This window comes from Nerophis lumbriciformis, linkage group LG02 (genome assembly GCF_033978685.3).
Source record: "Nerophis lumbriciformis linkage group LG02, RoL_Nlum_v2.1, whole genome shotgun sequence".
Classification (NCBI taxonomy): domain Eukaryota; kingdom Metazoa; phylum Chordata; class Actinopteri; order Syngnathiformes; family Syngnathidae; genus Nerophis; species Nerophis lumbriciformis.
This window is the reverse complement of record NC_084549.2, coordinates 58,998,751-59,020,771: the sequence shown is the minus strand read 5'-3', so window position 1 is coordinate 59,020,771 and position 22,021 is coordinate 58,998,751. Positions and strand designations below refer to the sequence as shown.

The 22,021-nt window shown below is 40.2% G+C and overlaps 1 protein-coding gene across 8 annotated transcripts in view; it reads left to right on the top strand.

Annotated features, from left to right (window-relative positions):
• camk2g2 (calcium/calmodulin-dependent protein kinase (CaM kinase) II gamma 2) overlaps positions 1–22,021 on the top strand; it is a 169,851-nt gene that overhangs the window by 68,560 nt on the left and 79,270 nt on the right. For all 8 annotated transcript variants that reach the window (XM_061965636.2, XM_061965628.2, XM_061965655.2 and 5 more), the window contains exons 3-5: positions 9,957–10,016; positions 10,208–10,262; positions 10,330–10,395. In XM_061965636.2, coding sequence (XP_061821620.1) covers positions 9,957–10,016; positions 10,208–10,262; positions 10,330–10,395 — 181 coding nt within the window. The remainder of the gene's footprint in view (positions 1–9,956; positions 10,017–10,207; positions 10,263–10,329; positions 10,396–22,021) is intronic.

Genomic DNA, 22,021 nt, shown 5'->3' with positions numbered 1-22,021 from the left:
CACACACACACACACACACACACACACACACACACACACACACACACACACACACACACACACACACACACACACACACACACACACACACAGGGACAGCCATTAGAATCATTAACATGACAATGATTATATTTAAGCCACACCCACAAGACTAATTTCACTAAGTGCAAAAAGCCTTTTGGGGCTGTGTGTGGGTGTGTGTGTGTGTACACACGTACACAAAATGCCTCCGTCTGTCCTTCTACATGCGCAAGCTCAACAAAAGTCAAATGCTTCAAGCCTTTTAGCTTATGTGTCTCCCCAACCTGGTTTATTTGTCTTTCTGGCATCCTGTTGTCAGAAAAGCAGTCAGTATCTGGTGTGACCACCATTTGCCTCACGCAGTGCAACACATCTCCTTGACATAGTTCAGGGGTCGGCAACCCGCGGCTCTAGAGCCGCCTGCGGCTCTTTAGCGCCGCCCTAGTGGCTCTCTGGAGCTTTTTAAAAAATGTATGAAAAATGGAAAAAGATGAGGGGGAAAAAAAATATTTTTTGTTTTAATATGGTTTCTGTAGGAGGACAAACATGACACAAACCTCCCTAATTGTTATAAAGCACACTGTCAGCTTCACTGATTCGAGTATTTGGCGAGCGCCGTTTTGTCCTACTAATTTTTGCGGTCCTTGAACTCACCGTAGTTTGTTTACATGTATAACTTTCTCCGACTTTCTAGGACGTGTTTTATGCCACTTCTTTTTCGGTCTCGTTTTGTCCACCAAACTTTTAAGGTTGTGCGTAAATGTACAAAGGTGAGTTTCGTTGATATTATTGACTTGTGTGGAGTGCTAATCGGGCATATTTGGTCACTGCATGACTGCAAGCTAATCGATGCTAACATGCTATTTAGGCCAGCTATATGTACATATTGCATCATTATGCCTCATTTGTAGCTATATTTGAGGTCATTTAGTTTCCTTTAAGTCTTCTTAATTCAATTTATATCTCATGACACACTATCTGTATGTAATATGGCTTTTAATTTTTTTGCGGCTCCAGACAGATTTGTTTTTGTATTTTTGGTCCAATATGGCTCTTTCAACATTTTGGGTTGCCGACCCCTGACATAGTTGATGAGGTTGTTGATTGTGGCTTGTGGAATGTTGGTCCACTCCTCTTCAATGGCTGTGCCAAGTTGCTGGATATTGACAGGAAGTGGAACACGCTGTCGTATACGCCGATCCACAGCATCCCAAACGTACTGGGATGTTTTCAGCTTCCAGGAATTGTGTACAGATCCTTCCAACATGGGACCTTGTCATGAGGTGATGGTCTCGAGTGAATGGCACAACAATGGGCCTCAGGATCTCGTTACGGTATCTCTGTGCATTCAAAATGCCGTCAATAAAATGCGTTTGCGTTGGTTGTCCATAAAACACGCCTGCCCATACCATAACCCCACCCCCACCATGGGCCACTCCATTCACAACGTTGACATCAGCAAACCGCTCTCCCACACAACGCCACGCACGCTGTCTGCCAACTGCCCTGAACAGTGAAAACCTGGATTCATCCATAAAGCGAACACCTCTCCAACGTGCCAGATGCCATCCAATGTGAGCATTTGCCAACTTAAGGGCGAACCGCAGTCGAGATGACGACGAGCATGCAGATGAGCTTCCCTAAGACGGGTTGTCACAGTTTGTGCAACAATTATTTGGTTATGCTAACCAATTGTTGCAGCAGCTGTCCGGGTGGCTGGTCTCAGATGATCATGGAGGTGCACCTGCTGCATGTGGAGGTCCTGGGCTGGTGTGGTTACACGTGGTCTGCGGCCGGTTGGATGAACTGCCGAATTCTCTAAAATGCCTTTGTTGACAGTGTATTGGGGAGAATTGAACATTCAATTAACGGGCAACAGCTCTGGTGGACATTCCTGCAGTCAGCCTGCCAACTGCACGCTCCCTCAAAACTTGCGACATCTGTGGCATTGTGCTGTGTGATAAAACTGCACATTTCCGATTGCCCTTTTATTGTGGGCTGCCTAAGGCACACCTGTGCAATAATCATGCTGTTTAATCAGCATCTTGATATGGCATACCTGGCAGGTGGGATGGATTATCTTGGCAAAGAAGCGCTCCTTAAGGCAGATTTGTGAACAATATTTAAGAGGAATATGTCTTTTGTGTGTACACAAATGTTGCATTTATATTTTTGTTCAGTGTGTGTGTGTGTGTGTGTGTGTGTGTGTGTGTGTGTGTGTGTGTGTGTGTGTGTGTGTGTGTGTGTGTGTGTGTGTGTGTTATATACTGTATATATTTGTCTGTCTATCTGTGTTGGCCCTGTGATGAGGTGGTGACTTGTCCATGGTGTACCCCGCCTTCCGCCCGATTGCAGCTGAGATAGGCTCCAGCACCCCCTGCAACCCCAAAAGGGATAAGTGGTTGAAAATGGATATATATTATATATATATATATATATATATATATATATATATATATATATATATATATATATATATATACTGTGTGTGTATATATATATATATATATATATATATATATATATATATATATATATATATATATATATATATATATATATATATATATACAGTACATATTTTATATACCGTATTTTTCGGACTATAAGTCGCAATTTTTTTCATAGTTTGGCCGGGGGTGCGACTTATACTCAGGAGCGACTTATGTGTGAAATTATTAACACATTACCGTAAAATATCAAATAATATTATTTAGCTCATTCACGTAAAAGACTAGACGTATAAGATTTCATGGGATTTAGCGATTAGGAGTGACAGATTGTTTGGTAAACGTATAGCATGTTCTATATGTTATAGTTATTTGAATGACTCTTACCATAATATGTTACGTTAACATACCAGGCACGTTCTCAGTTGGTTATTTATCCATCATATAACGTACACTTATTCAGCCTGTTGTTCACTATTCTTTATTTATGTCTATTTTTGGTGTTGGGTTTTATCAAATCAATTTCCCCAAAAATGCGACTTATACTCCAGTGCGACTTATGTTTTTTTCCTTCTTTATTATGCATTTTCGGCCGGTGCGACTTATACTCCGGAGCGACTTATAGTCCGAAAAATACGGTATATATATGTGTATGCAGTGTTTCCCACAGGACAGGCATCTATTTGTGGTGGTGTGGTCGGGGGGTGGCGGCGGCAGCGGCATGACCAAGAAGAACGCGGAGTTGGAATATAATTACAACATTGTATGTACATATTTATATACAGATTTGAACAATTAGTGATTCACTGAAATATATTTATTAATTGTGGTTCTTACAAAAAATATATCTTATAAAATATAAAAGCTAAAATGTCTCTTAAAGCTCTGCCCCTTTAATTAGTGAATACTAAATAATTTAACTTTAGCCTACTACTACAACCATATTATTACCAGCAACATAAAGTGAAACAGAGGCAGAGTCACAGTCAGTCAACCTCCTCCTCCTGCTGCTGAACAGGTAGCACCTGTGGTCCGGACTGTAGGCCTACCTCCTCTCCAAGTCCCAGCCCTTTTCGGCCGTTGAAAATATTTTTCTATACTCATCTGTGTGAAGGAGTGAACATCCAACATTAGAATTTATTACTAACGAGCAGAAGCGCTCTATGTATAGTGCCGTCTAACCTTAAGCGGCAGCAGCTCAACACATGCAGGGTTCAACGTTAAGGTTTTTTTCTACTTGCCCGACTTCTCAAATCTACTTGCCCCAATATTTTTACTTGTCCTGCCTAGGTTTTTTTCTGGCTGTGTAGTGCTCATGGCTTATATCTTACTAAAATTCTTCCTGTTGACTATTTACAACACTACACAGTATTTATTATTATTATTATTATTATTATTATTATTATTATTATTATCTATAATTGCATTTAAATGGCATGGCATACATGTAAAATTAAATGCTATTTCACATTATTTGACCAGTAGCAGTTACACCCATCTGAACAGGTCAGCCACCTGTTTAAAGCCCGATCACAGTTGAAATCTTGAAATGAAGGGCCTTTAATGGCCAAAACATTAACTTGGACAACATTTTAACAGCTGGTTGGCTCAGATTTTATTCTTTTCATTGCATTCACATGCTGCAGTGGACAGTGGACAATTTAGCTTCAGTCCACGTGTGTTTATTAACAACAGGGTTATAACCTGGACACGTTAGCTCGTCGGTATGATAACACGCAGAGGTGGGTAGAGTAGCCAGAAATTGTACTCAAGTAAGAGTACTGTTACTTTAGAGATTTATTACTCAAGTAAAAGTAAGGAGTAGTCACCCAAATATTTACTTGAGTAAAAGTAGAAAGTATGTTGTGAAAAAACTACTCAAGTACTGAGTAACTGATGAGTAACATACACACACACATATATATATATATATATATATATGTATATATATATATATATATATATATATGTATATATATATATATATGTATATATATATATATATATATATATATATATATATATATATATATATACACATACATATACATTGATATATACAGTATATCATTTATATGTATTTATTTTGCTGTTTTTGTTTACATGTTAAAGATGTTTTAATGAATATACATGCATGTTTAACATATAGATTCCTTTCTTTCATGAAGACTAGAATATAAGTTGGTGTATTACCTGATTCTGATGACTTGCGTTGATTGTAATCAGACAGTAGTGATGATAACGTCCACGTTTTCAAATGGAGGAGAAGAAAAGTTCCTCCTTTCTGTCTAATACCACATGAAAGTGGTGGGTTTTTGACATCTTATTTGTACAGCTTCCATATTCATTTTTATACACTTTAGAAGAAATATATTGGCATCAAACTCCTTAGCTTGCTAGCTTGTTTGCGCTGGCTTTCGGAGACTCTTATTTTGAAAGCGCAGGCGCGATGGAGCGGCACTTTTATTGTGAAGACAGGAACTGTGCAGTCAGTCTTTAGGCTTTTGACGGGATGTACGGTTGAAATAAAAAAGTATCTTTTTTCCTTCACACTTTTGATTGATTGATTGGAACTTTTATTAGTAGATTGCACAGTACAGTACATATTCCGTACAATTGACCATTAAATGGTAACACCCCAATACGTTTTTCAACTTGTTTAAGTCAGGTCATGTGACCACCTGGCTCTGTTTGATTGGTCCAACGTCACCAGTGACTACATTTGATTGGTGGAACGAAGTGAAACGTCACCAGTAAGGCAGGCACTTTGAAGGTCTGTCTGACAGACCAAAACAAACCAAGCGTGCATTAACAGATCGATAAAAATTAGTAGCGAGTAGCGAGCTGAATGTAGATAAAAGTAGCGGAGTAAAAGTAGCGTTCCTTCTCTATAAATATACTTAAGTAAAAGTAAAAGTATGTTGCATTAAAACTACTCTTAGAAGTACAATTTATCCCAAAAGTTACTCAAGTAGATGTAACGGAGTAAATGTAGCGCGTTACTACCCACCTCTGATAACACGTGACTGTTACTACGTGCGTCTGCCCCGGACCCCGAAGTCAAACAGCGGCGGTGTTAATGAAGCAGCGTCAGGCTGCTCACCGTCAGTGAAACGCTCGGTGAAATCGCGGATTAACGTTAAATATATGACGAGCCGCGAGCGATGCAGCTATAACCTATCTACTTATAACCTATATTACCCTCGTATTTTGATCCCGTCTGTCCCTCTTCTTCTTCTTGTTCTTCTTCTTCTTCTTCTTCTTCTGGCCCACCAGGTGAATTAAGTGCTATTGGCGGAGTTACAATGCATAGTAGGCTACCGCCACCTACTGCACCGGAGTTGTAACTACAAGCAACATTCACAGACAGTCCCATTGCTTTTATGAGCGGTCGAGCGAGTCAAAAGCCGAAAAATCAATTTGTGGCGGACGTAATTCTTTTGTGGCGGGCCGCCACAAATAAATGAATGTGTGGGAAACACTGGATACTATGTATGCATGCATGTGTATTTATTTATTTATAAATAACAAAGTGTGTTTTATCCAATTGCTCAATTGAATGAATCCATGAAGTACTCCAGGAGTTTTGACCCAACATGCCCACTCAAATATCGACACTGTGTTAGTAATCTTACTCTTGATTTTAAATCATATTCAATAAATGTATCTTACCTACACATGTTTTAATCACGCAAATCATTATTTAACACATAAACCTTAGGCTTATGTCAGGCTAATTAGAAAAATAAGTACTAACCAAATATACTGTATAAGAAGGGAGTCTTAAATAACCGACAAAACATACATTTACATGCAATTAGGCTGTGCTAAAATAAATAAATTATAGATTAATTATGAATTTGTGTAACTAAACTGTTAATACAATTTAAGTGCAAATGAAAATACAACTTCACGTCTTTAGTCATCATTTTAGCACTTAAGAAACTTATATGACCAGCGCCAGACTTCTTCTGTTTGTTTGATATTGTCATTACTGCCACAAGTGGTGAACAAGTGTATTACAAGCGCCCCATATGGACCACATCTAAGAAAGAGGATATTTACAGGGGCGGTATAGCTCGGTTGGTAGAGTGGCCGTGCCAGCAACTTGAGGGTTCCAGGTTCGATCCCCGCTTCTGCCATCCTAGTCACTGCCGTTGTGTCCTTGGGGAAGACACTTTACCCACCTGCTCCCAGTGCCACCCACATTGGTTTAAAAATCTAACAGATGTTGAGTTTCACTATGTAAAGCGCTTTGAGTCACTAGAGAAAAGCGCTATATAAATATAATTCACTTCACTTATTTTTGGACGACCCCAGCCCTATGGTTAGGGAACATCGTTTTAGGGTAGACAATCTGGACCTATTGGAACGTCTGTCCATGACAGCTGCAGGAAAATGGAAATAGATGTAAAAATATAGGATATGAGAAAACCAAATTGTGTTGTTGGATCTGCTTTCCTCTTTACCGTGAACTTCAATGGGTGGATGCACTGAACTTTTATGTTGAATGAAATGAGTTTATTTTGGTCATATAATCATAATCAACCATTTTGTGTGATCATTTTAACAGCACAAATTACACATTTATATAATTAAATTATATTATATTGTTGAATGACCTGGTGAGCCATCTTTGAACTGGAAGCACACTGGATCTTTGTTAAGGGACAATCATGTGTATGATAGTCCCTTAACAATCATACACATTTACACACAAAAAGAAAAGAAAAAGAATGACCGAATGCCTCTCCTATACATTCAATTACAATTAATGGGATGAAAGTAATCGTTGCTATATTTTATAATTTTCTATTATTTCACCTTTCAAGGCTTTCTTAAACCTTAACAAAGAACTACACGTCTTCAACTCATCAATGAGCTTGTTTCACCATTTAACTCCTAAAACTGAAATACATTTGTATTTTGTATTCCTTCTTACTTTACATATTTCAAAAATCAATATCCCCCGTAAATTATAGTTTTCTCCTTTTAATTTAAATAACCTAAGAATACAAATAAATGATAAATGGGTTATACTTGTATAGCGCTTTTCTACCTTCAAGGTACTCAAAGCGCTTTGACAGTATTTCCACATTCACCCATTCACACACACATTCACACACTGATGGCGGGAGCTGCCATGCAAGGTGCTAACCAGCAGACATCAGGAGCAAGGGTGAAGTGTCTTGCCCAAGGACACAACGGACGTGACTAGGATGGTAGAAGGTGGGGATTGAACCCCAGTAACCAGCAACCCTCCGATTGCTGGCACAGCCACTCTACCAACTTAGGCTGTTGTTTTTTACTCAACACATAATTTCCATTATTTAAAAAAACACAATATCTGAAAATTTTAACACATTGGAACTTATAAATAATGGATTGGTAGGTTCATAGTCGCACGATTTGTGTATTCTAATTACCCTTATTTTGAAGTTCAATTATTGAGTCTATGTTTGTTTTATAAACATTTCCCCAAACTTCAACACCATATGTTAAATATGGAAAAATAAAATAATAATATAACATAAGCAGACATTTCTTATTCAACATGTGTCTTACTTGATAAAGAATAGCAATGGATTTGGATATTTTTCCCTTTATATATTCAATATGTGATTTCCAACCTAATTTATGATCAATATCATTCCCAAGAATTTAGTTTCATGTACTCTATCAATTTCCACTTGATTTAATTTTAATTTTGCTTCACAATTTGTCCTTGCACCACTAAACACCATAAATTCAGTTTTCTTATCATTTATTAATATCAAACCATTTTTTTAGCTGAAGCAACTCAACCTCTATTATCCTCAACACTTCCTTCAAGTCTTCTCCTGAACAATATACATTTGTATCATCTGCAAACATAATACATTTAAATTTATTAGATACTGAACAAATATCATTTAAATAAAGTATGAGTAACTTAGGTCCCAATACCAAGCCTTGTGGAACCCCACAAGTTACTCTTCTTGGCTGTGATTTATTTTTATTAATTTCCACATATTGAGATCTATTACCGTATTTTTCGCAGTATAAGTCGCACCGGAGTATAAGTCGCACCTGCCGAAAATGCATAATAAAGAAGGAAAAAAACATATATAAGTCGCACTGGAGCCCGGCCAAACTATGAAAAAATACTGCGACTTGTAGTCTGAAAAATACTGTACTTAAATAACTACTTAACCACTGTTGTGAAACACCTCTTATGCCATAGTTTTCCAATTTTTGCAGAAGTAAGGAATGATTGATTGTGTCAAAAGCTCGACATAAGTCAATAAATACACCAATGGTGTGTTGCTTTTTTTTCTATTGCTGTCGCTATGTTTTCTACAAAGTCCATCACTGCTTGGGATGCAGATCGATTACTCCTGAACCCATACTGATGATCATTCAGTAGCTCATGTTTGTCAATGAACTTATCAAGTCTATTTACAAATAATTTCTCAAGAATGTTTGCAAATTGAGGTAGTAGAGACACAGGTCTATAATTTGAGACTAGAGATGTCCGATAATGGCTTTTTCCCCGATACTCCGATATTGTCCAACTCTTAATTACCGATACCGATATATGCAGTTGTGGAATTAACACAATCTTATGCCTAATTTTGTTGTGATGCCCCGCTGGATGCATTAAACAATGTAACAAGGTTTTCCAAAATAAGAGAACAACTTCAACTCAAGTTATGGAAAAAAAGTGTCAACATGGCACTGCCATATTTATTATTGAAGTCACAAAGTGCATTATTTTTTTTTAACATGCCTCAAAACCGCAGCTTGGAATTTGGGACATGCTCTCCCTGAGAGAGCATTAGGAGGTTGAGGTGGGGGGGTAGGGGTAGCGGGGGGTGTATATTGTAGCGTCCCGGAAGAGTTAGTGCTGCAAGGGGTTCTGGGTATTTGTTCTGTTGTGTTTATGTTGTGTTACGGTGCGGATGTTCTCCCGAAATGTGTTTGTCATTCTTGTTTGGTGTGGGTTCATAGTGTGGCGCATATTTGTAACAGTGTTAAAGTTGTTTATATGGCCACCCTCAGTGTGACCTGTATGGCTCTTGATCAAGTATGCATTGCATTCACTTGTGAGCGTGTCAAAAGCCGTAGATATTATGTGACTTGTCCGGCACGCAAAGGCAGTGCCTTTAAGGTTTATTGGCGCTCTGTACTTCTTCTTACGTCGGTGTCCGTGTACACAGCTGCGTTTTAAAAAGTCTTTCATTTTACTTTTTGAAACCGATACCGATAATTTTGAAACCGATACCGATAATTTCCGATATTACATTTTAAAGCATTTATCGGCAGATAATATCAGCAGTCCGATGTTATCAGACATCCCTATTTGAGACCATATGTTTATCATACCATATGTTCTTGTGACTTACTAATATAGGCTTCCTTTTGTTCCAGTTTCCTGGAAGTCAAACCCCCATTGCTTCAGTCCCTTAACAAAGTTTCCCATCTGCTTCCTTTCTCTTCCTTCAGATCACCAGAAATTGGAGCGAGAGGCAAGAATCTGTCGTCTGCTCAAGCATCCAAACATTGGTGAGTAAGTCTCTTGCAGGAACAGGACATGATGGTAGGAAATGAACACATGTATTTTTATTCTAAGGCGTCCTGTCATCTCTGTCATATTACGTGGTTCCTGTTTACCACACAATAGAAGATGACTTATTTGAGGATTTTCACCTTATCGACTTTTCAATATTAGCTGTGTCCTATTTCCCACTCACTAGTGCGACTCCATGACAGCATCTCAGAGGAAGGTTTCCATTACCTCATCTTTGACCTGTAAGCGCGCACGTTCACCACACCATTACACTCACAAGCACAGACTGACGGTCTCCTCTGTGCGCAGCGTCACCGGCGGCGAGCTCTTCGAGGACATCGTCGCCAGAGAGTATTACAGCGAGGCAGACGCCAGGTACCGCGAGACGGCACGCACCATCTCATCGCCTTATTTGTTGTCATGTGTGTACGTGTGTGCGTTATGTACAGAGCTCAAGGCCTGCTCTATTAAAGGCCTACTGAAATGCGATTTTCTTATTTAAACAGGGATAGCAGGTCCATTCTATGTGTCATACTTGATTATTTCGCGATATTGCCATATTTATGGCAGCACGGTGGAAGAGGGGTTAGTGCGTCTGCCTCACAATACGAAGGTCCTGAGTAGTCGTGAGTTCAATCCCGGCCTCGGGATCTTTCTTTGTGGAGTTTGCATGTTCTCCCCGTGACTGCGTGGGTTCCCTCCGGGTACTCCGGCTTCCTCCCACCTCCAAAGACATGCACCTGGGGATAGGTTGATTGGCAACACTAAATTGGCCCTAGTGTGTGAATGTGAGTGTGAATGTTGTCTGTCTATCTGTGTTGGCCCTGTGATGAGGTGGCGACTTGTCCAGGGTGTACCCCGCCTTCCGCCCGATTGTAGCTGAGATAGGCTCCAGCGCCCCCCGCGACCCCGAAGGGAATAAGCGGTAGAAAATGGATGGATGGATTGCCATATTTTGCTGAAAGGATTTAGTAGAGAACATCGACGATAAAGTTCGCAACTTTTGGTCGCTGATAAAAAAAGCCTTGCCTGTACCGGAAGTAGCAGACGAGTAGCGTGACGTCACAGGTTGTGAAGCTCCTCACATCTGCACATTGTTTACAATCATGGCCACCAGCAGCGAGAGCGATTCTGACCTAGAAAGTGACGGTTTCCCCATTAATTTGAGCGAGGATGAAAGATTTGTGGATGAGGAAAGTGAGAGTGAAGGACTAGAGGGCAGTGGGAGCGATTCAGATAGGGAAGATGCTGTGAGAGGCGGGTGGGACCTGATATTCAGCTGGGAATGACTAAAACAGTAAATAAACACAATACATATATATATATATATACTCTATTAGCCACAACACAACCAGGCTTATATTTAATATGCCACAAATTAATCCCGCATAACAAACACCTCCCCCCTCCCGTCCATATAACCCGCCAATACAACTCAAACACCTGCACAACACACTCAATCCCACAGCCCAAAGTAGCGTTCACCTCCCCAAAGTTCATACAGCACATATATTTCCCCAAAGTCCCCAAAGTTACGTACATGACATGCACATAGCGGCACGCACGTACGGGCAAGCGATCAAATGTTTGGAAGCCGCAGCTGCATGCGTACTCACGGTACCGCGTCTATGTATCCAACTTAAAGTCCTCCTGGTAAGAGTCTCTGTTGTCCCAGTTCTCCACAGGCCAATGGTAAAGCTTGACTGTCATCTTTCGGGAATGTAAACTATGAAACACCGGCTGTGTTATCCGGCACACCAGTCAGGGGGTGCATTCTACGGCGGGGGTGCGTTATCCGGCACAACACCTGCCGCAATACACCGTTTCCCACCTACAGCTTTCTTCTTTGCTGTCTCCATTGTTCATTGAACAAATTGCAAAAGATTCACCAACACAGATGTCCAGAATACTGTGGAATTTTGCGATGAAAACAGACGACTTAATAGCTGGACACCATTCTGTCCCAAAATGTCCTCCACAATCCGTGACGTCACGCGCTGACGTCATCATACCGAGACGTTTTCAGCAGGATATTTTGCGCAAAATTTAAAATTGCACTTTAGTAAGCTAACCCGGCCGTATTGGCATGTGTTGCAATGTTAAGATTTCATCATTGATATATAAACTATCAGACTGCGTGGTCGGTAGTAGTGGGTTTCAGTAGGCCTTTAAAGATTTGCATGTGTTAAAAGGGACCTATTATTATGCAAAAACAACTTTTCGTACCTATTGGGACCTGTTTTTGTTTATTTTAGATCTGCAGAACTCCCGAAAATGTTTAGTGAATTATATTTATGTGCTTTTTTTTTTTTTTTTTCTAGCATGCACACATCGCACTGTATGGAATGGCCTCAATCTCGTTACCTTGCGTAATGACAATAAAGCTGATTCTGATTCTGATTCTAAAAGCACTTAACATTGAGAAACCCATTATCGACATTAAGCTACATTTACACCAAGTGTGGGTGCAGTGTCTTGCCCAAGGACACAACAGCAGTGACTAGGATGTCGAAAGCTGGATTCGAACCAGGAACGCTCAAGTTTCTGGCCGGCAGCTTCACCGTCTGAGTCACGCCACTCCAGTGTGAAATCAAACCATTGGCTTCCTTCATATCTCCCTCCAAACGAGCCGTTTGGAATTTGCCCCAATAGTGACGTTTTTCCACAGTTGTGATGTCTGCAGATATTTTTATATATAGTAGTAATTCACCCGAAGAGTTTTGTGCGAGTCCGCCATTGTTGTCCGCGCTGTAGTCAATAAGCTCCTGCTTTTTCTCTATCCTCTTGTTGTGGGGTAGACTGGCTCGTACATACACATGCATCCTCTGCTCCAATTCTAACACAAAGTAGCATATAGTTCTAATTAGAGATGTCCGATAATGGCTTTTTTGCCGATATCCGATATTCCGATATTGCCCAACTCTTAATTACCGATTCCGATATATATAGTCGTGGAATTTAACACATTATTATGCCTAATTTTGTTGTGATGCTCCGCTGGATGCATTAAACAATGTAACTTTACCATGAATTGATTAACGTGGACCCCGACTTAAACAAGTTGAAAAACTTATTCGGGTGTTACCATTTAGTGGTCAATTGTACGGAATATGTACTGTACTGTGCAATCTACTAATACAAGTCTCAATCAAAAACAAGGTTTTCCAAAATAAGAGAACAACTTCAACTCCAATTATGGAAAAAAGTGCCAACATGGCACTGCCAAAGTGCATTATTTTTTTAACATGCCTCAAAACAGCAGCTTTGAATTTGGGACATGCTCTCCCTGAGATAATCCTAATACCCACTACATCTATGGGAAATACTATACTTTGACTTTCACAAAGTGCATTATTTTTTTTTTTAAACATGCCTCAAAACAACAGCTACAAAAACAATGAAGGCACACAGCTTCAGTCCAGAGTATACTAGAGCATACTTGCCAACCTTGAGACCTCCGAATTCGGGAGATGAGGGGGGGTGTATTGTAGCGTCCCGGAAGAGTTAGTGCTGCAAGGGTTTCTGGGTATTTGTTCTGTTGTGTTTATGTTGTGTTACGGTGCGGATGTTCTCCCGAAATGTGTTTGTCATTCTTGTTTGGTGTGGGTTCACAGTGTGGCGCATATTTGTAACAATGTTAAAGTTGTTTATATGGCCACCCTCAGTGTGACCTGTATGGCTTTTGACCAAGTATGCCTTGCATTCACTTATGTGTGTGTAAAAGCCGTAAATATTATGTGACTGAGCCGGCACGCTGTTTGTATGGAGGAAAAGCGGACATGACGACATGTTGCAGAGGATGCTAAAGGCAGTGCCTTTAAGGCACGCCCCCAATATTGTTGTCCGGTTGGAAATCGGGAGAATGGTTGCCCCGGGAGATTTTCGGGAGGGGCACTGAAATTAGGGAGTCTCCCAGGAAAATCGGGAGGTTGAAACCGATACCGATAATTTCCGATATGACATTTTAAAGCATTTATCGGCCGATAATATCGGCAGTCCGATATTATCGGACATCTCTAGTCTAAGTCATTCCAGCGCACCATCGCAGTTACTGCGGGTGTTTTAGGCACCGAGCGCCCCTTTGGCATGCTAAAAGTCGTTTCTGTACTGGAGGAGCTTCCAACAGCCCAGGAAAAGGTGTCACGGAATACAGTTGTGTGCTGCATGTTCCACAACATAGCAAAACGCTGCAAGTCGGAGCATGATGTCATGCAGTAAATGCGTTTCTCCATGGTGACATCCGGTAGTACATGCAAAAAACTCACTTCAAAAGACCAGTCTGCACCACTTTGAACTAGAGATGTCCGATAATTGCTTTTTTGCCGATATTCCGACATTGTCCAACTCTTAATTACCGATTCCGATATCAACCGATACCGATATACACAGTCGTGGAATTAACACATTATTATGCCTAATTTTGTTGTGATGCCCCGCTGGATGCATTAAACAATGTAACAAGGTTTTCCAAAATAAATCAACTCAAGTTATGGAAAAAAAATGCCAACATGGCACTGCCATATTTATTATTGAAGTCACAAAGTGCATTCTTTTTTTTAACATGCTTCAAAACAGCAGCTTGGAATTTGGGACATGCTCTCCCTGAGAGAGAGCATGAGGAGGTTTAGGTGGGGCGGGGTTGAGATGGGGGGAGTGTAGGGGGTAGCGGGGGGTGTATATTGTAGCGTCCCGGAAGAGTTAGTGCTGCAAGGGGTTCTGGGTATATGTTCTGTTGTGTTTATCTTGTGTTACGGTGCGGATGTTCTCCCGAAATGTGTTTGTCATTCTTGTTTGGTGTGGGTTCACAGTGTGGCGCATATTTGTAACAGTGTTAAAGTTGTTTATATGGCCACCCTCAGTGTGACCTGTATGGCTGTTGACCAAGTATGACTTGCATTCACTTGTGTGTGTGAAAAGTCGTAGATATTATGTGATTGGGCCGGCACGCAATGGCAGTGCCTTTAAGGTTTATTGACGCTCTGTACTTCTCCCTGCGTCCGTGTACACAGCGGCGTTTTAAAAAGTCATACATTTTACTTTTTGAAACCGATACCGATAATTTCCGATATTACATTTTAAAGCATTTATCGGCCGATAATATCGGCAGTCCGATATTATCGGACATCTCTAGTCTAAATCATTCCAGCGCACCATCGCAGTTACTGCGGGTGTTTTAGGCACAGAGCGCCCTTTTGGCGTGCTAAAAGTCGTTTCTGTACTGGAGGAGCTTCCAACAGCCCGGAAAAGGTGTCACGGAATACAGTTGTGTGCTGCATGTTCCACAACATAGCAAAACGTGTGCAAGTCGGAGGATGATGTCATGTAGTAAATGCGTTTCTCCATGGTGACATCGGGAAGACCAGTGTGTATCACTTTGAACTATTACCCACGGAGTATTGATAGATTGCCTGCAACACGCCCACTAATTGTTGAAATTACAGTTTTTATTTTACACACACTTATTTAGAATCTTAGTACATCAGGCCCTAAGTGCACATACAGCCTCTGGTTTCCAGGCAGCAAGTATTCACTCTTTTTATGTGTGAGCATGCGGTTTTCTAAATGCCATTTTATGAATTAGTAATGAAGCGCTGAAACCTTAGTTTGGGCGCTTGTTGACGACCGTTGCAGTGATCAGCATTTCCACATCCGCGTACGACCTGTTCAGACCGCACGGAATAAAGCTGACGCCACTTTTTACAGACGTCCCACCGAATAAATGTGTTGCTCTAAAACAGCCTGTGATCACGCATCATTGTTTGAAAAGGGCACCGGTGTCAAACTCAAGGCCCGGGGGCCAGCTGTGGCCTGCCACATCATTTTATGTGAAAGCCTTGGAAATAATGTGCATTAATAAATCGCTTACTTTTTCTTACCAAATGTATTTGTTCTTTCAATTGTGACATAAAAATTACATATACTGCGTACAATTGCGTGTCTTTTAAACTTGAGAACTATCTGACCATGCAAAAAATATTACATTAACAGTTTTGTTGGCCTGCAGCATTTTGTTGGATAAATAAATAATAGGAAAAGGGAGAACGGATGCATTTTGGCTTAAAAACTAACGATAAAGGTGAAGTTATAACACTGAATTGGCCACAGGAAGAGGTGCTTTATGACATGGATAGTGAGCCAGTGGCTAAAGTCCAGCCCCAGTCGGCAGTGTTTTGGCTACTTCTAAATCACTAATCCTCGCCTCCATGGTGACAAATAAAATACGTTTCTTACAAGTATCATCCCTGCAGGACGAGGAATAGCTAAACCGTAGCTCACCGGCATCAAAAGGTAAACAAACGCCATTGGTGGATCTACACCTAACATCTACTGTAATGATACTAAATACAGGAGCGTATCTAGTCGATACTACTATGATTACATCTATTTTTCGGCATCACAACCTTTTCTTTCGTTTTTTTAAAATTCATATTATGTTTATAAACTAAAGAAATATGTCCCTGGACACATGAGGACTTTGAATATGACCAATGTATGATCCTGTAACTACTTGGTATCAGATCGATACCCAAATTTGTGGTATCATCCAAAACTAATGTAAAGTATCAAACAACAGAAGAATAAGTGATTATTACATTTTAACAGAAGTGTAGATAGAACATTTTAAAAGAGAAATTAAGCAGATATTAACAGTAAATGGACAAGTACATGAATAATTCATTTTCTACCGCTTGTCCTTAATAATGTTGACAAAATAATAGAATGGAAAATAACACAATATGTTACTGCAAATGTCAGCAGACTAAATTAGGAGCCTTTGTTTGCTTACTTAGTAATAAAAGACAATGTATGTTCACTATTTTATTTAAGGACAAACTTGCAATAAGAAACATATGTTTAATGTACCGTAAGATTTTTAGTTAAAATAAAGCCAATAATAATTTTTTGTGGTCCCCTTTTTTTTTTTAGAAAAGTACCGAAAAGTATCGAATAATTTTGGTACCGGTACCAAAAAATTGGTATCGGGACAACACTATTATATATAGAGATGTCCGATAATGGCTTTTTTGCCGATATCCGATATTCTGATATTGTCCAACTCATAATAACCGTTTCCGATATCAACCGATACCAATATATACAGTCGTGGAATGAACACATTATGCCTAATTTTGTTGTGATGCCCCGCTGGGTGCATTAAACAATGGAACAAGGTTTTCCAAAATAAATCAACACAAGTTATGGAAAAAAAATGCCAACATGGCACTGCCATATTTATTATTGACATCACAAAGTGCTTTTTTTTTAACATGCCTCAAAACAGCAGCTTGGAATTTGGGACATGCTCTCCCTGAGAGAGCATGAAGAGGTTGAGTTGTGTGGGGTTAGCGGGGGTGTCTATTGTAGCGTCCCGGAAGAGTTAGCGCTGCAAGGGGTTCTGGGTATTTGTTCTGTTGTGTTTGTGTTTTGTTACGGTGCGGACGTTCTCCCGAAATGTGTTTGTCATTCTTGTTTGGTGTGGGTTCACAGTGTGGCGCATATTTGTAACAGTGTTAAAGTTGTTTATACGGCCACCCTCAGTGTGACCTGTATGGCTGTTGACCAAGTATGAATTGCATTCACTTGTGTGTGTGAAAAGCTGTAGATATTATGTGACTGGGCCGGCATGCAAAGGCAGTGTTTTTAAGGTTTATTGGCGCTCTGTACTTCTCCCTACGTCCGTGTACACAGCGGCGTTTTAAAAAGTCATACATTGTAGTTTTTGAAACCGATACCGATAATTTTGAAACCGATACCGATAATTTCTGATATTACATTTTAAAGCATTTATCGGCCGATAATATCGGACATCCCTAATTATATATTATATTTCTTATACAGTCTACTCACCCTCTGAGAGCAGCCATAACTGCAGTGTGGCCCTCAATGAGAAGGAGTTTGACACCCCTGGAATAGGGCAAGTTACCTCAGAATGTGGGTCCACATAAAGGACATAAAATGCAGCAATAAAGCACTAAATACAACAAATGTTACACGCTATCTTTTGATGATATGCGACTTTCTCCTTGACCTGTGTCCCGGCCCTGCATACGTTGTCTGGCACTTTGTGTAATCCTGCAAACAAAACCCTAAAACAAGGGTGTTAAACGTACGGCCCACGGGCCACATCAGGTCCGCGAACAGGTTTTTATCCGGCCCGCGGGATGGGTTTGCCAAGTATAAAAATGAGCCAACATTTTTGAATGAAAGAAACTGCTGTTCTAAATGTGTCCACTAGATGTCGCAATAGCAATTCATTGTATCTTTGTAGATGATGCTACATATGTAAAGAAAAAAAAAGAAAAAAATATGATGTTAGTGCACTGGTCGAGGAAAATGAGCAAACTACATAAATAACAAACTGTAATTTGATTTTGATGATATTTTTGTATCTTGATAGATTAAAGGGGAACATTATCACCAGACCTATGTAAGCGTCAATATATACCTTGATGTTGCAGAAAAAAGACCATAGATTTTTTTAACCGATTCCCGAACTCTAAATGGGTGAATTTTGGCGAATTAAACGCCTTTCTATTATTCGCTCTTGATGTGACGGTGTGACGTCACATCGGGAAGCAATCCGCCATTTTCTCAAACACCGAGTCAAATCAGCTCTGTTATTTTCCATTTTTTCGACTGTTTTCTGTACCTTGGAGACATCATGCCTCGTCGGTGTGTTGTCGGAGGGTGTAACAACACGAACAGGGACGGATTCAAGTTGCACCAGTGGCCCAAAGATGCGAAAGTGGCAAGAAATTGGACGTTTGTTCCGCACACTTTACCGACGAAAGCTATGCTACGACAGAGATGGCAAGAATGTGTGGATATCCTGCGACACTCAAAGTAGATGCATTTCCAACTGGACTGGACAGATCAGCTTTCAGGTAAAGAGAGCGGATGAGGGTATGTCTACAGAATATATTAATTGATGAAAACTGGGCTGTCTGCACTCTCAAAGTGCATGTTGTTGCCAAATGTATTTCATATGCTGTAAACCTAGTTCATAGTTGTTAGTTTCCTTTAATGCCAAACAAACACATACCAATCGTTGGTTAGAAGGCGATCGCCGAATTCGTCCTCGCTTTCTCCCGTGTCGCTGGCTGTCGGGTCGTTTTCGTCGGTTTCGCTTGCATGCGGTTCAAACCGATATGGCTCAATAGCTTCAGTTTCTTCTTCAATTTCATTTTCGCTACCTGCCTCCACACTACAACCATCCGTTTCAATACATGCGTAATCTGTTGAATCACTTAAGCCGTTGAAATCCGAGTCTGAATCCGAGCTAATGTCGCTATAGCTTGCTGTTCTATCCACCATGATTGTTTGTGTTGGCATCACTGTGTGACGTCACAGGAAAATGGACGGGTGTATATAACGATGGTTAAAATCAGGCACTTTTGAAGCTTTTTTTAGGGATATTGCGTGATGGGTAAAATTTTGAAAAAAACTTAGAAAAATAAAATAAGCCACTGGGAACTGATTTTTAATGGTTTTAACCCTTCTGAAATTGTGATAATGTTCCCCTTTAAAAATTAACACCAATGAGTTGATCATTATCACATAATTTATTCAGAAAGTATAAATAACGACAAATAAAGATAGAATACTATTAACCGCAATATGTAAGTGTAAAAAACCCCAACAACATAATGATTTATACATTTTCAAAATGTGCTTGTATTTTTTAAACAAAGAAAACAATCTGAAGTTGTCTTTATTTTTTACGTTATCGTGCTGTGATTTTACCAGTTCAGCCTATTTGGAAGTAGATTTTTCTCCATGTGGCCCTTATAGCCTTTCTCACAAATGTCAAACTCGGCGTGATTCACACTGATCTTAACTACGCACCAGACCGGAAAGAAAAATGCAGATGCGCAAGCTAAGGACTCCGCTTATGTAATGTGGCTGTGTTAAAGGCACAAACGTCCCTTCCCTTCGGACTTGCATCCTGTCAATAAGGACCTGCTCTGCGGACGTGTGCTCCCCGTAATGGCGCACTGTGAGAGGGAAAAAAACGGAGACCTGGACTTGTTTTTCCTTTCCTTGTTGTTGAAGCCTGCCAAAAACGCCACAAAGTGAACCAGCTAGTTTTGTTTTGCTCATGTGCGTGCGTGCGTGCGTGCGTGCGTGCGTGCGTGCGTGCGTGCGTGCGTGCGTGCGTGCGTGCGTGCGTGCGTGGTCTGGCAATGCTCACTTAATGGGGACATCACTCTGTTTACACAGTCACCTTTAGGGGACCTCTGACGGTATGGGTACAAAAAAACAGGTCTCCTAAAGCAGTGGTCCCCAACCACCAGTCCGCGGACCGATTGGTACCGGGCCGCACAAGAAAAAAAAAAAAATATATATATATATATATATATATATATATTTTTTTTTTTTTTTTTTTAATTAAATCAACCTAAAAACACAATATATACACTATATATCAATGTATATCAATACAGTCTGCAGGGATACAGTCCGTAAGCACACATTATTGTATTTCTTTATAAAAAAGAAATGTAAAAAAAAAAAATCACCCCCCCCCCCTACAAAAAGGTTGGGGACCACTGTCCTAAAGGGAAACCTTTTTAAATGATAGTCAGATCCAATGTTCCCTCTAATTGTTCATGTGTCTGAGCAAACACAAAAACTCCCTGAGCATTCAGTGGAGCACATGTGAGCAACATCACACCTGTCTCAAACCAATCTTTTATTATAACACTCAAATGAGAGGAGTCATTTTCATGAGATTACTTAGTAATATTAGTGATTTGGCCCACTTGTAATGAAAATAAAAGAAATCTTGTTTTTCATAAGCTATGGATTAGTATTGTACAATATGTCTGGGTGGGGGTCCTGCTTTGGAAATCATTTGTACCCCTTTCAGAGATCACATTCAGTTCCCCTTAAACATTCTCATGTTGCACAATGAAATGTAAGCGTAGGATGAAGTGTGCATTCCTGTAACTTTCTCTAGTAACAGCATTCCATGATTAATATCAATAAATTAACATTAATAATAAATGACAGTAGAATCAGCACACGTATGACTGAGGAGTCATAGTGTAACTTTGTGTGGTGTTTGAGTTGTCCAGATTTTTGTGTGGCCATAAACGCACCAGTGGCTTAGTGCTATGCGTGTTGGTGACAGATGACAAGTTGCTTTTGGCCTGGTTTGTACGGCAGAAAATGACTAGTTTTTCGAGATAGAAGTTTTTTACTCATGTTTTTGGTGTGGTTATGGCCGAATATAAACAGTTTTGCTCAATAAAGTGATCGATATAATTCCTGTCCTCGAAGCATCTCGATAGACGTTAGAATAATTGAACGGTGTTGATGAACACCGTTAGGGTCGCTTGTTGTCACTGTCACTCAGAGTTGCATTGCAAAATTACACAGAATAAATGTGTTTATTTTGTTTAGAATTCAGATGGGTTTGATTTGGTGCGCGTCATATATTTGCTGTGCGCAGAGGACGCTTGAGCAGTGCGCAATTGTGCAGGCGCGCACCTTAGAGGGAACGTTGGTCAGATCCATTCTGAAGATGCCTAAGTGATTTTTAAGCTTTGGCCCATAAAACATGTTTACTGGTTAGTTTAAAGGGGAACAATATCACCAGACCTATGTAAGCGTCAATATATACCTTGATGTTGCAGAAAAAATACCTTTTTTTTTTTAAACCGATTTCCGAACTCTAAATGGGTGAATTTTGGCGAATTAAACGCCTTTCTAGTGTTCGCTCTCGGAGCGATGACGTCACAACGTGACGTCACATCGGGAAGCAATCCTCCATTTTCTCAAACACCGAGTCATATCAGCTCTGTTATTTTCCGTTTTTTTTGACTGTTTTCCGTACCTTGGAGACATCATGCCTCATCGGTGTTGTCGGAGGGTGTAACAACACGAACAGGGACGGATTCAAGTTGCACCAGTGGCCCAAAGATGCGAAAGTGGCAAGAAATTGGACGTTTGTTCCGCACACTTTACCGACGAAAGCTATGCTATGACAGAGATGGCA